General features: G+C 49.2%; 1 protein-coding gene across 1 annotated transcript; it reads right to left on the bottom strand.

Annotated features, from left to right (window-relative positions):
• Window positions 1-1,680: 1,680 nt before the first annotated feature.
• On the bottom strand, window positions 1,681-15,597 carry CFAP20 (cilia and flagella associated protein 20). Its single transcript, XM_012926653.2, has 6 exons — window positions 15,259-15,597; window positions 4,779-4,858; window positions 4,013-4,124; window positions 2,873-3,061; window positions 2,475-2,585; window positions 1,681-1,915 (listed from the first exon to the last, which is right to left on the bottom strand). Exons 1-6 carry the CDS (start codon window positions 15,340-15,342, stop codon window positions 1,910-1,912), a joined length of 582 nt encoding a protein of 193 aa, XP_012782107.1. The 5' UTR covers window positions 15,343-15,597; the 3' UTR covers window positions 1,681-1,909.
• Between the last annotated feature and the right edge of the window lie 729 nt (window positions 15,598-16,326).

Below are 16,326 nucleotides of genomic sequence, written 5' to 3'. Positions count from 1 at the left end.
CCAAGTTCCGCTGAGACTCCCTAATTAAAAGCTCACACCATACAGGGTTCAGCATCCCACTTGTCCGGTCAAGTTCAACGGCCTCTTAGGGAGGCCCTCTCAGGTTTAAGGGCAGAGCCAGCAGAGCGTCACCTCGATCAATTAGATCAGCAACAATCCAGGTACGATGAGACTGGTGCAGAGTCCACTGATTGACACAGTCCATCTTAGAGTTTCCCCTTGTCCAGTTTTTCGCTGCAAACATATAGCTGAGGTGGTTGATTGATCTACTCCATCCTCTATCTTCTCTTGGTTAATGTTCACCTTTTGTTCTTTAGTCAACTTTGCACTTTTCATTTCAAAAGCATAACCATTCCAAGAAAAGTAAGGATGTACACCAAAGAACACATGGGCTGGAAAACCCCTTTTATCCAGATATAAACACCATGTGTCCTGCAAAATGGCCTAGGCTCAGCAGGCTGAAATGCTGCATCAAGAGGATAGCATTGTGGCATAGTGAGTTAAGCCACTGACTACAGTGCTGGCATTTCATATGCAGGCTGGTTTGAGTTCTGCCTGCTCCACTTCCAATCTAGTTCCCTGCTGAAGCACCTGTGAAAGCAGTGGAAGATGGCCTAAGTCTTTGATCCCTGCACCGACATGGGAGACAAAGATGGAGCTCCTGGGTTCAGCTTGGCCCAGCTCTGGCCACTACAGTTATCTAGGGAGTAATCCAGTGTATGGAAGATCTCTCTTTCCCTCTCCAACTCTGCCTTTCAAATAAATCAAAATTTTAAAAAAATGCATCAAATAAAACTGCTTAATTTTTGCAAATATAAGAGCAATGGGGGCCAGTGCTGTAGCATAGCAGGTGAAGCCTTTGCCTACAGGCCCAGCATCTCATAAGGCTACCAGTTTGAGTCCTGGCTGCTCCACTTCTGATCCAGCTCCCTTAATGATGCACCCGAGAAAGCAGTGAAGGATGGCCCAAGTGACTGGGCCACTGGAGTGAACCACTGGATGAAGACCTCTGTCTCTCCCTTTCTCTCTGAAACTCTGCCTTTCAAATAAATAAATCTAAACACAATAACAACAACAAACAGCAGTACTCAGCTCTCATTCTCTTCATTTCCCTGGTGTTTAAGGAAATGTTTCTCTCCTCATACAGGGAGACAGGGAGTTGGTTCAATGCTGGGGACCGCTAGAGTACTCTGAGAAGGTGCAGAGCTCTGCCTGGGCCCCTTGCTAAGGCTTTTCAGAGAAGCTGGGACAAGCTGCTGTTGTGTCTTAAGCTCCACTTAGGATCTAGCTCCTGGTGAGAAGATTCTCCTGATCACTAACTATTCATGTGTTTCCCCAAATCAGTACAGATCTGTCTTATGCTTTAAAATCTCCCTGCACATTCATGGTGCGACTGTATGCAGTGCTCACTGGGAATAGTTCTGGTCTCACATCACAAGGAAAAGAGAAACAACAGCATGAAAGAAGGCAAACAGGGACAAACTTACAAACCAACAACAGAGCATTTTATTCGGCTCCAGGTGATGAGTGCTCTGCAGCACTCACAGGAATAGGGATGCTACAACACCACCACGGAGCCGCGGCAAGAGCAACGTCAGAAACTGCCTCATGGGACCTCTTTATTTCTGTGATGCAAGGTGACCAGGTCACCCCACCATGCCTGGGCTAGTAGCAGGGTGAGCTCCAGCAGCCCCTTGTGCAGCATTGATGCTCAGCCTACTGTACTTACAATGCAAGTCATGGAGTTGTGCCATGGTCACCGGGATCCACGAGGGAGACCAAGCAGCAAATTAATAGAATCATAGCATAGGGAATGAATATAAATATGTGTTTTGCATTGTTCTCCAAGATAGCCTCCTTTATGAACTAAGGGTCAGGTCCAAGGTCTAGTCCTTCAATTGCATTTCGGTTATTGCTGGAGGGAAAACAGAACAAAACAAAAACAGAAAAGCAGCTTCAGTTTCAGTTGTTACAAAATGGGATGGGTATTGTGGTGCAGCGGGTTAAGCTGTCAGTTTGGATGCCCACATCTGTTTCAGAGTGATGGTTCAAGTCCCAGACAGTCCACTTCTGATCCCACTTTCTTCTAATATGTCTGGGAACCACCTTTCAAGTCTTTGACTTCTTGTCACCCACATGGGAGACCATGATGGGATTCTTGGCTCCTGGTTTCAGCCTGGCCCAGCCCTGGCACTTTTGTGGGCATTTGGGGGCAATGAACCAACAGATAGACAATTTCTGTCACTCTGCCTTTCAACTAACTAGCTCACTCACTCACTCACTCACTCAAGGAGCAGCATGAAGGTCCCTCTGGGACACTGCTGGCTCATGCCTGAGGCTAGAGGAAGATCCAAGATCTTCCCAGGCCATGACACGCCAGGCCAGAGGGTCTATACCATGCTTTTTACCAAGAGTTCCCTCATGGCCACAGGCCCTGGCTCACTGGCTCACCCTACCCCGGAAGATGAGCTCACCTTGGCCTTGTTCTGCACTGGAAGATACAGTTTGAACTCTGCCGGCAGCTCATCTTCAGAGTAGAGCCTGTCGGAGAAGTAAACCCGCCGGATGCGACAGTTGGCGTGGATCTGCAGAGGCAAGGTTGACCGTGAGGGCGCGGTCCCTTCTTTGGGCCATGGCCAAGCCCCATCTTGAGATCCTTTCTCAGCGTGGTCCAGGCACAGAATCAGGCAGGAGGATCTGGCTGGCTGCACTTGCCCAGTGAATTGGAGCCTTTGCAAGTACAAAGCACTCCTCTCCCCTCCACTTCTCCCTGCCCAAGAAAGACTTGGACCCATGCGCCTGCGGCCTGCACTGCTATACCATGAGACCATGTAAACATGCACCCACATGCCCCTGAGACATCAGGCAGTACCTGAACTCTCAAGGTCTCAATGTAGTTTGTGCCATAGGCTCGCCGGGTGAAGTCGGACAAGTTGAACTGAATCTGGTTCCAGCCGTCGTCCAGCCGCATGGGCATGGTACAAATGAAGGGCTTCACACGCGTGGTACTCTGGTAATTACTTGCGCGAAACCGCCGGCGCACATTCTTGTCATCCAACACCTGGAAAGCACAGGGAAGAGTCCCTCGGCTCCAGCTTGGCAGACGCAAAATGCCTTGGGTAAAACAAGGGCCTGGCCTGCCCTTCAGCTCAGTTTCCCAAGGCAGAGATTCAGCTGGAAGCACCCAGACCAGACACAGGCCACACAGCGGATGCAGATGGCCTGGGAGCTGCAAGTTGATCTTATTTGTTGCTAAGACAACACCAGCTGCTTCTGACATATGACATATCCAGCAGGCTCTCAGACCATGGAATAATTTCATAAACATTATTTACTTCCAAAAAAAAAAAAAAAGAGAAAGAAAACAGGATAACTCAGTTATAAAAAATTATCTACCCCACCCCACATGAACACTACTCTAATCCTTACATATGTAGTAATGTTTTTCAAAAGATTTATTTACTTACTTGAAAGGCAGAGTTACAGGGAAAAGGAGACCACACACACACACACACACACACACACACACACACACACATATTGATTAGAGAATCTTTCATCCACTGGTTCATTTTCCAATTGGCAACAATGGCTAGGGCAGAAGCCAGGAGGTGGAACTCCATGTAGGTCTTCCACATGGACACAGATGCTCAAGCACTTGGGCTAACTTCTGCTGATTTCCCAGGTTACTAGCAGGGGGCTGGATCAGAATTGGAGCAGTGGGAACTTGACCTAAAGCTCATACAGCATGCTGGTGTTGCAGGCAGCAGTTTAACCCACTGGACCACAACATTGGTCCCATCTTATAGCTATTGATCAGATTTTAGGTGCTTTCTGTCTAAAACCTAGCCTTCTGTTTCAATTACTAATACCAAAGTGCACCCTACCGCCAGACACACAGAGAAGGACACACACTGAAGAGTGCAGACTGTTTCATGGGGCCGCCTGGCCACTCAGCTGAAAGGCCCTGTGGCAGAGACTGCAGTGTGTGTAATCCTGCACTTCTACTTACTTGAACTTCAAAGGTGAAGTATTTCTTCAGGTTTTTGATAATCATGACAAGGAAAGGAAGTTTAATTCCCAGTGTCTTCTTGGGGTCTGCGGGACATGTGATGTAAGTTGTGCTGCAGAGGGAGGAAATACCAATCTGCTTGCTGTTTGTCTGTGCTATGCACAGCAGGAACACATGGGGAAAGAGGGTCAACTGCAAGGCAGGTCTCCAAGATTCAGACACATCTCCCTCAACCCAAAGGCAAGTGATGCTTGGAAAAAAACTGGGTGGGACAGCAACAATAAAATCTCTGAAACACAAAGCCAGTGGGGGCACTGGCCCTCAGGAAGTTCTCTCAAGGAGAGAAGACTTTAATTCTGAGCCAAGAGAACCATGAAATTCTAGAAAATCGAAACTAGGACCACCAGGGCACGGAAAACCACAGGCCCCCTGATAACCAGTTTCCCCACCCCTTTCCCCCGGTGAAACAATACAGCAACGACTTGACTTAACAGAGGGCTTACTGTGTGTTAAGCATGGGTCTAAGCGCCTTACACATGTTTGCCAAGTTAGTCCTCACAGTAAGCTTACTGTCATGGAAGTGGGCCATTTTCCTGCCCACTCCACAAGTGAGGGAACCACAATCCGGGAACCTAGTGACCTAGAGCACAGCTGCCTTAACATGGGCAGACTGTGTTCTTAATCCTCATGACTAATGCCCCTCAAGCCCCCACCCCACCCCACCGCCAAGAACACTGGCTCTGGGAAAACAGAGTTGGCAATCTACCTGACGTTGGTCCCTTCAATCTCTAGCACCAGGGATTGGATGTCATTATCAGTGATTCTTTTGATGTGGCCATTCCGCACCTACAAGGAAGCAAGTTAGATTGGTTAGTTCTGAAGTAACTGCTGACAATCCTGCAAAGACGTGGAAGGCTGAGTTGGGACTGTTTAAGGAAAACTACAGAAGGCCAAGTGGGCAGCAGAAGTTGGGGACATAGTGTGTTGAACTGATGTATAAGGATGCCAGGCTGTCACTTCTACCTGGGGTCGCATCAGCCACCATAGCAATTCCAAGTGACTCCATGGCCTAAAAATCAGGACACATTTCTTTCTGAAGAAATTAATTCCATTTGGATTCAGCGAGCATTTACCAAGTGCCAACCATGCATGGGGTGTTTGCATCCATCCTCTTAATCCTCACAATGACAAAGGAAAGCTAGGGGGCGCTGTTTCTGTGTTAGCAATGTGGACCCTGGCACCTGGGGCCTGCTGATAACAGACCCTAAGGCTTTCTGTTGTCCTGTTCTGCCTCAAGTGCTTCTTTGGCTAGAAAGGATTGAGAAGGAGGATAGCAACCAAAGAGTGAAATCTTCCTCCCTTTGGCTCACTCCTATTCTGCTGCTTTGTCAACTTCTCCAGAACTTTCTACTTCTTCAAGTATGAACTCAAGCCACTGCTGAGCCACACACAGATGCTTCCTTTAGCACTACCAGCCCACACTGACCTCTCTTCTGATTTCGCTTCTCTGGCTCACATTGTCTAGACCACACAATTTAGCACTTGATTCTACATTGTTCTGTACTGTCTGTTGCTCATGTAGGAGGCACAATGATGGGCAAGAATCAACATTCAGACCAACGCCTCTCCTCTCTACACATTGAGAAAAGGACAAGCAACTTCCAGCATTAAAATCTATTTTTTAAAGACTGCTTTGTTTTTTATTGGAAATGTAGATATACAAAGAGAAGGAGATACAGAGAGAAAGATTTTCAGTCCACTGATTTATTCCCCAAGTGGCTGCAATGGCCAGAGCTGAGCTGATCCAAAGCCAGGAACCAGAAGCCAATAGCTTCTTCAGGGTCTCCCACATGGATGCAGTGTCCCAAGGCTTTGGACCAATCTCCACTGTTTTCCCAGGTCGCAAGCAGGAAGCTGGAGGGGAAGTGGAGCAGCTAGGACACAAACCAGCACCCATATGGGATTCCAGCTGTTACAAGCCAAGGATTTAGCCACTAGGCTATTACACTGGGTCACAGCATTAACCTCTTAAGCCTGGAATAAAGCAGAGATGGGCAAAGGCATTCCAGAGATGGGGTTGCTCTGTTCAGTACTAATACTAGAAAAAGATCCACCAGCTTTAGAAGAGGAGATATCAGAAAGACAAATGTCTTCCAGGGGTAAAAATGGCCTTGGCTGGGCTGTCAGATCCAAAGACAGCAGCACACTAACTAAACTTCTCCTTTTTCCCTCATCAGCCTCACAATTACCTTTGGCCTCTCATGACGTTTTGCACAGAGAGGGTGAGAACAGTGTTGAGTCTGAGAGTTGTATTTTTCAACATGAATGACGAACACAACGACAGTCTGTTTTCAGACCTTGGTTACTGTGAGCTCGGCTCCTGGGAGGCTGAGCCACTTGTAGTGTGCTTTGGTGTGCCCCCAGGGACGGTGACATCACTGCCGGCCTTCTTCAGCAACTGTGACTTGTCTCCTCCAGAAAATGCAAGCTCAAGGGAGAGCAGGCAGCAGGCATTAAGCATCGTTTTTGTCTCCTACGAAGCTTTAGACTGTGCTAGGCGTAAGCTAAGCATTCAAACATGTGCTGACTTCTGGAATTTGTCACTCTAATAGCTGGCATACATGAACAGATTCAAGGAGGACTTTGAAAATATTCCTGGAAACATATCTACTGTGGACTATTAAAGGAAGCTGGAGATCCTGGGGCATATCACCAGGCCCATGAAACTGCCAGTACGAAGAACGCTTTCCCATACAACATCCTCCGGTGCCCATTGTCAGACGCAGAATGCTGGGCTGGATGGGTCCCCCCATCTCCCCCCAAGTTCGCTCAATGAAGCGTTCCTTCGGTTCTCAAGACACAAGCGTCACATTGAAAGGCTTCTCCAACAAAGCTGGCGGCCTGCAGTGCCCTCCTGCTTTGAATTCCGGGCCTCTGGCCAAGGGAGATTACGAGCACAAAGGCGCGAGTCTGTACAGAAAAGGCCAGTGCTACCCACCTCACTGTCTCTGTATACACGGTTCCAACCAATGTGGTAATATGCCTCCTGCATTTTCTGAGGAAAATAAGGCTGACTTGATGGTGAGGAAGAAATTCATCAAGAAATAATTACCAAATGATGAGGTGCAGCCCCAGAGATAAGAGCTGATAGGATTCCAACAAGCTGCAATTGCTAATTTTGGAACATGCCAGCTATTATTCCCCATAACATAAACATCCTTTCTTTAAAAGGTGCACAGGCGAGGGCTGGCGCCATGGTGTAGTATGTTAAGCCTCTCCCTGGGGAGCCAGCATCCCACATGGGAGACAGTTTGAATCCCACTACTCCACATCTGATCCAGTCCCTGCTTGTGTGCCCTGGGAATGCAGCAGAGGATGGCCTGAGTCCACCTGCACCCACATGACCCAGAGGAAGCTCTCAGCTCCTGGCTTCAGACAGGTTCAGCTCCAGCCACTTTGCAGCTATACAGGGAGTGAGCCAGCAGATAGAAGATTTCTAACTCTGCCTTTCAAATAAAAATATCATGGGGAAAAAGAAGATGTACACCACAAAGAGCAAACAGATGTCTAAATTAAAGGATTAAGAAGCAATGGAGGCAGCAGGATTACTGTTGCTAAGAGGCAACAAGTTGCTATTCAGTTACCCTTGTCTGAAAGTTTGACCTCGATGTCAGGTGCCCGCCTCTCCCAGGCCAGATTCCCAAGGGGCTCCCTGGCCACAGGGAGATCAACCAAATCCAAGGGACAACCAGACAGGGGATCTGCACCTGCCCACCTCAGGGTTTCTCACAGATGACTTCAGGGCTGCTTGAGCAAAACTGACCCATCTACGGCTTTGCAGAAGAAAACAGCGCCTTCTCTGCCTGAGGCCCACAACATGCTGGAAGCTGCAGGAAACTTCTCAGGACCTGTACACTTGTGCTCCAGAGGCAAGCTGCCTTCTAACTGGACTTTCAGTAACTTCCTTAAGAGACTGCTGTTGGCATCACTGGAGAACAAGCATGTCCCCAGATGTAATTCTCATCTACAGCAGAAGCATGTGCTGGGCCAAGGCAGCATACGAAGGCATGTCTGTGACTCTCGAGAATGTGAACTTGACTGGTGAAGGGACACACTAAACAGGGCTTTGCCCAAAGAACAAAGTTCAGCCCCCACAGATGAAAACCATGACTTTTCCCATATCACACGTTTCCAGAACTCTGAAACTAAAAGAAACTGATTTGCTAGTGAATTATAATTTTTATCCATTCTTAAATTCAAAAGGTCATAAACACTGGAAGAAATGGGGTAGGGGAAGGAGGCAATTAATCAGAGATAGGAGCACAGAGCGCAGGAAATGTCCCGAGCCAGTTTGGTAGACCCCAACACTAGGACCCAGTGAGAAAGGGGGCGGGCTCCATGGGCAAGGTCTGCTGACTGTCCCCGCAAAATGATCATCACTGCTATATGCCACACAGGCCTTCCAGGAAGCAAGCCCTCCACTCAGATCAGCTTCTGACAAGACACACGATCAGGGTTTGTTAATCAAGCAGCCACTTCCTTTCCCTTTGGGGGTCATGGAGGAGGCTGCCTCTGGGATAAAGAGAAAATGAGCCCGTCAGAGTTCACTGCTCATGATGGAAACAGGTTTTTCACTTTCTGCTCCATATCAGAGAGAGTAGATTCTCTTCATTTTGTCCATTTTTTCTCACTCCTGACGTCCCCAGGATCACAGAATGCCTAGGAAGGTTGCCTCCCTGAAAACAGCATCAAGCTGATCTTGTGGGACTTTTATTTCACACACAGAACATCGCTTAGCATCTCCGGCACCCAGGTTACTGGCAACTACAAATCTGAGTCCTTTGCAGCCCTGCAGACACCAAGACGGCACCAGATCTCCAAGGCCATCTCACCCAGGCATTCCATGGTTGCCGGGGCAACAAATGAAGAACACTGATTTTCTCTCTCTAATGTAAGCCCCAGGAAGGAGGATCAAACTGAGGGGAAAAAACACTAGAGGGATAGGGAGGAAATTGGCCAAGGCTCTCTATTTCTTTGAGTGCTTTAAAAATAACACATGAGCTATAGCCACTCCCTTCCCCCCTGCCCCTACTTTCAGTTTTCAGGCTCCACCCACTCCCCTTTGGCAGGCAGCTGCACCCCAGCCATCTGGCATCTCGTCCTAATGACACATGTTCCAATTTTCATTAAGCTGGAGAGCTGTCCATTTCAGCAGGCAGCTTTCTGCCCTGGAGTAGGGATGGGCTCCAAGTCAGAAAACTGGTGGAGGGGGCCCTCTGTGGGGCTGCCTGGGCATAGCTGACTCCATGCCTGTGCCCTGCTGGTCAATGGCTCCTCATTCTCGGGAGCCCACCAGCAAGCAGGTGCTCTGAGCATCCTAAAATAAACCCTCCATCAGCACGGGGCAGTAACATGCACCGCTATCCAGCCTCTTCTTAAAAGTGCCCCGACAGGGCCAGTGTGGGGAAACCCAAGCCCTTGTCCAATGGCCAGAAAAGCTATTATCAGATTAAGGAGGAACAGTATCTGACTGACCCCAAGGAGTTAGAAAAATAATGACTTTTATGGCCTTTCTGTCCAAATGCATTGGGTTCTACCACAGGAAACTACACAGTGCAACAGTCGCCAATAAGGTTTGCTGGTGAAAATCCGGGGTTTAGGGCCCGGCGGCGTGGCCTAGCGGCTAAAGTCCTCGCCTTGAATGCACCGGGATCCCATATGGGCGCCGGTTCTAATCCCGGCAGCTCCACTTCCCATCCAGCTCCCTGCTTGTGGCCTGGGAAAGCTGTCGAGGACGGCCCAATGCATTGGGACTCTGCACCCGCGTGGGAGACCTGGAAGAGGTTCCTGGTTCCCAGCATCGGATTGGCGCGCATTGGCCCGTTGCGGCATACTTTGGGAGTGGATCATCGGATGGAAGATCTTCCTCTCTGTCTCTCCTCCTCTGTATATCTGACTTTGTAATACAAATAAATCTTTAAAAAAAAAAAGAAAGAAAAGAAAATCCGGGGTTTAGAACTGTTTTTCTGGAAGGATATTTTGTTCACTTAAAAAATGAGAACAGGGAACAGGACTCTTAACACTCTTCAGCTACAACAACAAAGGCCTCTGGTTCTGGGATTTCGCCTGGGAGGAGAAACCAGAGCAGCTGAGAGGCACCAATGAGAGGCCGGCAGGATGGAGGAGCAGCAGCCTCACCTGGTGGCCTTTCAGGACACTACCAGTGAAGGGCGAGAACACAGGCTGGCGAAGCAGTTACGAAGCTGCTTGGGATGTCTGCATCTCACACTGCAGTGCTTGGGTCGGAATCCTGGCTCCATGCCCAATTCGCACTAATGTGTACCCTGGGAAGCAATAGGTGAATGTCCAAGATAGTTGGGTTCCTGCCAGCCATAATGGGAGACTTGGAGTGAGTTTCTGGCTTCTAGTTTTGCCCTGCCCTAGGCTGTTTGGTGCACTAGGGGAACGACTTACAGAGGAGAGAGCTTAATCTCTGTGTTTTATAAAGACAGACGTACACAATGCTTTACACAGGGAGATGTGGGAATAGAATCTCCTGGTACTCTTCTTACAAACAAGAAGTTAACATTTGCCTTAAGCAGGAATCCTCAAATAAATACAAAATTTATTTCTAGTCCCAGAAGTTAAATGAATGTGAAACAAGATAAAACTAATTTCTTCTAAGTCAGTGCCTTTAAGACTTTAAACCGTCCTGTTTTCAAGAAATAGTGTGTAATGGAGCCAGCACAGTGGGTAAAGCTGCCACCTGTAAAAGTGGCATCCCAAGTTCTGGTTCCTGTGCCATATGCTCCACTTCTGATCAAGCTCTTTGCTGATGGCCTGAGAAAAGCAGCAGAAGGTAGTTTTGGACTCTGCCACTCATGTGGGAGACCTAGATGAAGCTCCTGGCTTCAGCCTGGCTCATCCCTGGCCATTGCAACCATATGGGGAATGAACCAATGGATGGTCCTCTGTTTCTTTCTCTCTCTGCAGTGCTTTCAAATAAATACATCTTAAGAGAGAGAGAGGGAGGGTGGAAGGGGGAGACAGGAGGAGGAGACAGGGGGAGAAAGGGAGAGAGGGTGAGAAAGGGAGAGAGGGGGAGAAAGGGAGGTAGGGGGAGAAAGGGAGAGAGGGGGAGAGAGGGGGGGTGAGGGGGAGAGGGAGAGAGACAGAGACAGAGAAAGGAAGAAAGGAAGAAAGAGTGCAGCCAGGAGCACTATTTATTTATTTATTTATTTATTTATTTATTTAAAAGGTTAAGTTACAGAGAGAGAGAAGGTAAGAAAGAGAGAAGGGGAGAAAGAGAAATCGCCCATCTGCCAGTTAACTCCTCAAATGGCTACAAAAGCCAGGGTCGAGCCAGGCTGACACCACAAGCCAGGCTGACACCACAAGCCAGAAACTCCATCTGGTTCTGTCAAATACTTGGACCACTGTCCACTGTCCTCCCAGGAACATTAGCAGGAAGGCAGAACAGAAGTGGGGCAGTCAGGACTAGACCCGATGCCCACACGGATGCCAGTCTCTCTCATGTGACGGCTTAACCTGGCTGAACCACAACACCAGTCCCAGGAGCAGAGAATTTAGGGAGCTAGTTTCAGTGTGATGAGTAGAGTTCAGGAGCGAACATGAATTTACATAGTCCTTCTTGGAGGAAGTGCCTCTCTGAGTATGACCTGGAGATTAATGGAAGTGAGGGGAACCCAGAATATGGAGCAGCAAGTAAAAAAACTTGGAAGTGATGGGGCCCGGCGGCGTGGCCTAGCGGCTAAAGTCCTCGCCTTGAAAGTCCCGGGATCCCATATGGGCGCCGGTTCTAATCCCGGTAGCTTCACTTCCCATCCAGCTCCCTGCTTGTGGCCTGGGAAAGCAGTCAAGGACGGCCCAAAGCCTTGGGACTCTGCACCTGCGTGGGAGACCTGGAAGAGGTTCCTGGTTCCCAGCTTCGGATCGGTGCAGCACCAGCCATTGCGGCTCACTTGGGGAGTGAATCATCGGATAGAAGATCTTCCTCTCTGTCTCTCCTCCTCTCTGTATATCCGCCTTTCCAATAAAAATGAATAAATTAAAAAAAAAAAACTTGGAAGTGAGAGAACAACACTTCCTATTGGGTAGGGGGCTACTGCTAAGAGGAGCAAGCTGGTAAGGTGAGAATTAGACACATGTTGGACCCTGGACTGGATGGTCTTAGAGCTGCGTTATAGGCTTTGAACCAGGGAAACCATGTTACAAGGACTAAATTAGTCTACCTCCTGAAGTCTGGTCTTCCTGTATGTACTTTCTCTTCACAGGTACCTGAATGTTGGGACTGGTTATAAACGTATTTTAGTCTAAATAAACCCTCAGTTCCTTACACACTACTGCACAAGGTAACTCTGTTGCCAAACATTTTACATACATTTCCTTTTATCTTGTTGAGAAGATGGATTAAGTACTTGCCAAAGGTCACACAACTAGAAGATAATACAGCCAGGATGCAAACCCCAGGTGTCTGGTCATACCCTAGCACTGGGGCTTCAAGGTAAGTTACTACTTTCCCTTCTGGAGCCTATAATGCAGAGGGTGACACAGTGTGATCTTGAGTGCCATAGGAGCACACTCAAGGGAAATGTGGAAACTTGAAGAATGAGATGGGATGGGAGGGGCAGAAGGGCTCTTCCTCCACTCTCCAGATTGTGAGCGCCTGCAGTGTAAACTGCAGGTGTTGCACACATCATGAGCAAGCCAGGCCTGCAATGGGCAGTCTTCAAGTACACTAGCACTGTGGGCAGGACACTGACCTCTCAGGCTTGTAAGGATAGAGTACACAGAAGCCAAACCTGATGTTCTGTGATTCTTGTTAGAAACCAAAAAATCTTCTCTGTATAAACTCAGAAATGAGACCAAAGCTTTGTGCCATCCAAACAGTAACTAAAAATAGGCACCAGGGGTAACACGTACATCGGAGTAAGGGTCAGGGTCATGTCTAGGTAAGTGTGGACAGTCCCCTTCTCCCCACGCAACTTGGCTCTATTCTGCAGGTGCAGGAAAGATGTTCTGTCCAGCTCTGTTTCTTCCTGAGTCCACACAACACCTGCTGTTCAACAGATCTTTGGGAAAGCGTCTTCCCCACTGGCCTGGATTCCCAACATTTTCTGAAGATGTAAAACAACAGAGAACATGGACAGCAAAGCCTAGGGATATGGCTTCAGACTCACCTTTAGACACTTTCCTATTAGTAATAAGGAGGCTCAGAATTGAACATTTATTGCTTATCCTCCCTGCCTCCTCACTTGCCAGAAGTCTCCCATGCAGGTACAGGATCCCAAGCCTTTGGGCCCTCCTCTTTCTGCTTTCCCAGGCCACAGGCTGCAAGTTGAATTGGAGCAGCAGCCAAAACTCAAGCTGGCATCCATACAGGATGCTGAAGCTTGAAGATAGAGGATTAGCCTGTGAGCCACTGCACCAGCCTCTAAACACAGAAGCCAATTTTCAATTGAAGTGAACAGAAACAGATAACTACCTTCTATTGTGAGGATTTATTCTCATCCTGTTTTCTTTGCTGACACATTTGTTCAGTTTAAGCCCCATTACCCTGCCCTTCCATGTAACAATGTTGTCACACCTGCTTATGTCATCTGGGTTCCATCCACCTCTAGTGGCGTTGTTAAGAGACACAATGCACCATGGTTACTTTGCTTTCATACTCCGGGTGTAAACATGTTGACCCGCAAAAAGCTGCATGTGAAAAACAAAGTGCCCCACAGGATTGAGCCGAGCAGGGCAAGAATGAACAGCTCCAGTGCAGCTCACCGCTACAGGTCTCCAACCTGCTCCCACAACCTCTCCTCCGAAACAAAATGCCATCCTCTTTCAATTGCAAGTTCACCAAGATCATCACGCTTAGGAAGTTCCTAGGTGTCTTCATTTAGGGTTCTCTTGGTAGAGGGACAATTACTGAGCAACAATGGTTTATTACACTGGTAACAAAACCACAAGGCTGAAAACCTTAGCAACGTAGCAAAAATGGGAAGTCTCTGTTGCCCCCATGTGACACTCCTGGCATTAGCTCTGCCTGTGCCAGAGACATCAACCAGTCAGATTTCTCCCCTTGGCAAACGCCCTACCTTATGACAACCAGACCCTTCAGCCATCTCCTGCACTTGACCCCGAACGCACCATCCTCCACGCTCACCCGGGGCCCTGGTCAGGTAGAAGGCTGTGTGCATTCCTTCCCAACCTCTCCGTGGCCCAAAGCATTAATCCGTGGCTATCACAGGAAGATACGAAGTTGTTCTGAGACGAAACCCAAAATTGTTGGCTTCGCTCACTATAAACTGTCTATTCAGACTATTTCATGTGAATTGCCAAATCAATACTATGTAGCATGCTCCTCTGCCATTCCACTCCAAGACACTAAGGCTAATCCTAAACCTCCTGGCATCCACTCAGTGCCCACCTTAACTTATATTCAACAAACAGCAGGGGCTGATAGTTGAGAACTTCCATGAAGAGCAAAGTACCAAAGCCATAAAATGTGCAGCAACTATAAGACAGTGACACCCTAATTTTAACAGCTCCAACAAGTGGACAGGCCCATCACCTGGCTGGCGCCCCCACGACGCCTCGTGCATGCCTGTGCAAATACAACTGTAGCTAATGCTTGGATCTTAGCTTGAGGATCCAGACAAGACTTAGCCATCATTTTGCAGTTTTCCTGAAGCGGAATTTGAACACGGAAGGGCATGGTTACAGACCCTCAAGTCACACAGAACGGGGAACAGGTGGCAAAGGCCACGGGTGTGTTTGGGATGGTTGGGGAGGAAGGGATGGAGGGAATGAAACCCACCCAGGTCGAGGTTGGCCCTGGTGCTTCTGGCGGTGCCTCTCCAGTGATGGCGGGAACAAAGGCTCTGCATCCAGCGCCAAGGCCTGGGGATCGGCACACACTTCTGTGGAACCCAGTTGCTGGAGCCAGCCCACTTGGCTTTCTGCATTTCACGCTGGGAGAGGGGGCACGACCGGTCCCCACCGCACGGATGGGAAAGCCGTGGTCCCTGAGCACGCCAAGTTTTTGACGAGAGACAGCTATCTCAATCACCTCGCAGCCGTAGGACGCGGCCAGCCCAGGCACGCCCACCCCATGTGCTGCCCCTCCGTGGACAGGGCACCGCCTGCCGTTGGCCCTTCCCCAGCCCCAGGCCCCCAGCCGCGGAGGGGACGAGGCCCTGTTCCCCTTCCAGCTGCTGCCATCGCAGCCTCACCTTTTTGTCCCAGATCTGCAGGGGTTTGCTGCCGATGCTGTAGAGGATGGAGAGGAAGCCGCTCTGGAACGTGTTTTTGAACATCTCGCCGGCGGCCTTCTCTTCAGCCGCCCCGAAGGCGACCTGGGCCTCGGAGAAGACCCGAGCGCGGAGCGGCGGAGGGAAAGCAGGGGACCCGGTCCTGCTCCTCAGAAGGAAAGCTGAAATCCTAACCTCCCGATCTGCAGCTACTCACCGCTTCACTCGCATACACGAGCCTCCTACAAAGCGGTTCGGCAAGCAAACCACAGCAACTGTCGCCAGCGCCGCTCCCCAGAATTAAATGGAGGCGCACGGCCGCCCGCCGCTCAAGAAGAATCCCTCCGCCCAACTGAGCCCGCCTCCCGGAAGCGCTGGACCCAATCCTAGCACAGGACTCCCAAACTTCCTGTGCCTTCCTCCCTTAAGTCCCGCCCTGTCCCCGCCCCCTTCTAAGATGAGCTCCGTTACCAAGGGACTATATTTCCGCTCGTCGTTCCAGAGCGGCTTGTAGGAAGCGGAAGGAGACACAGGATTAAGGAATTGTTGAGAGCACCTGCATGGTGTCATGGGAACGTGGTGGGGTGTGAGGTGACCGGTGTGAATGCCAGGTCCCGTTCCTACCGGAAGGGTTCCTAGGGCGAGAGGGGAGAGGAATGCAAGGCAGGTTTGCTAAAGCAGTGCTTACCTGGCTGAATACAGATGAGACGAAAGAGAGCAAACCAGTATGGAGGCCAAACTTTGCTAAGTGTTTTATATACTTCAGGTATTAAGAGAGCCACTGTGAAAGGGATGCAGCCAAAGCAATACTCTGAGGAAAACCGCTGACCTTAAAATGCAGTGGTTAGAAAGCAGGAAACCCGACGTGAAGGTAAAAGCTGAAAGTAAGCTATGCTGAGTTGGTGAGTTGGTTGAATTGATCCAACAATTAATTTTTTTTTAAGATTTATTCATTTTATTACAGCCAGATATACACAGAGGAGGAGAGACAGAGAGGAAGATCTTCCGTCCAATGATTCACTCCCCAAGTGAGCCACAACGGGCCGATGC

This window comes from Ochotona princeps, chromosome 16 (genome assembly GCF_030435755.1).
Source record: "Ochotona princeps isolate mOchPri1 chromosome 16, mOchPri1.hap1, whole genome shotgun sequence".
Taxonomy (NCBI): domain Eukaryota; kingdom Metazoa; phylum Chordata; class Mammalia; order Lagomorpha; family Ochotonidae; genus Ochotona; species Ochotona princeps.
The sequence above is the reverse complement of the archived record's forward strand: the minus strand, read 5'-3'. Positions and strand labels throughout refer to the sequence as shown.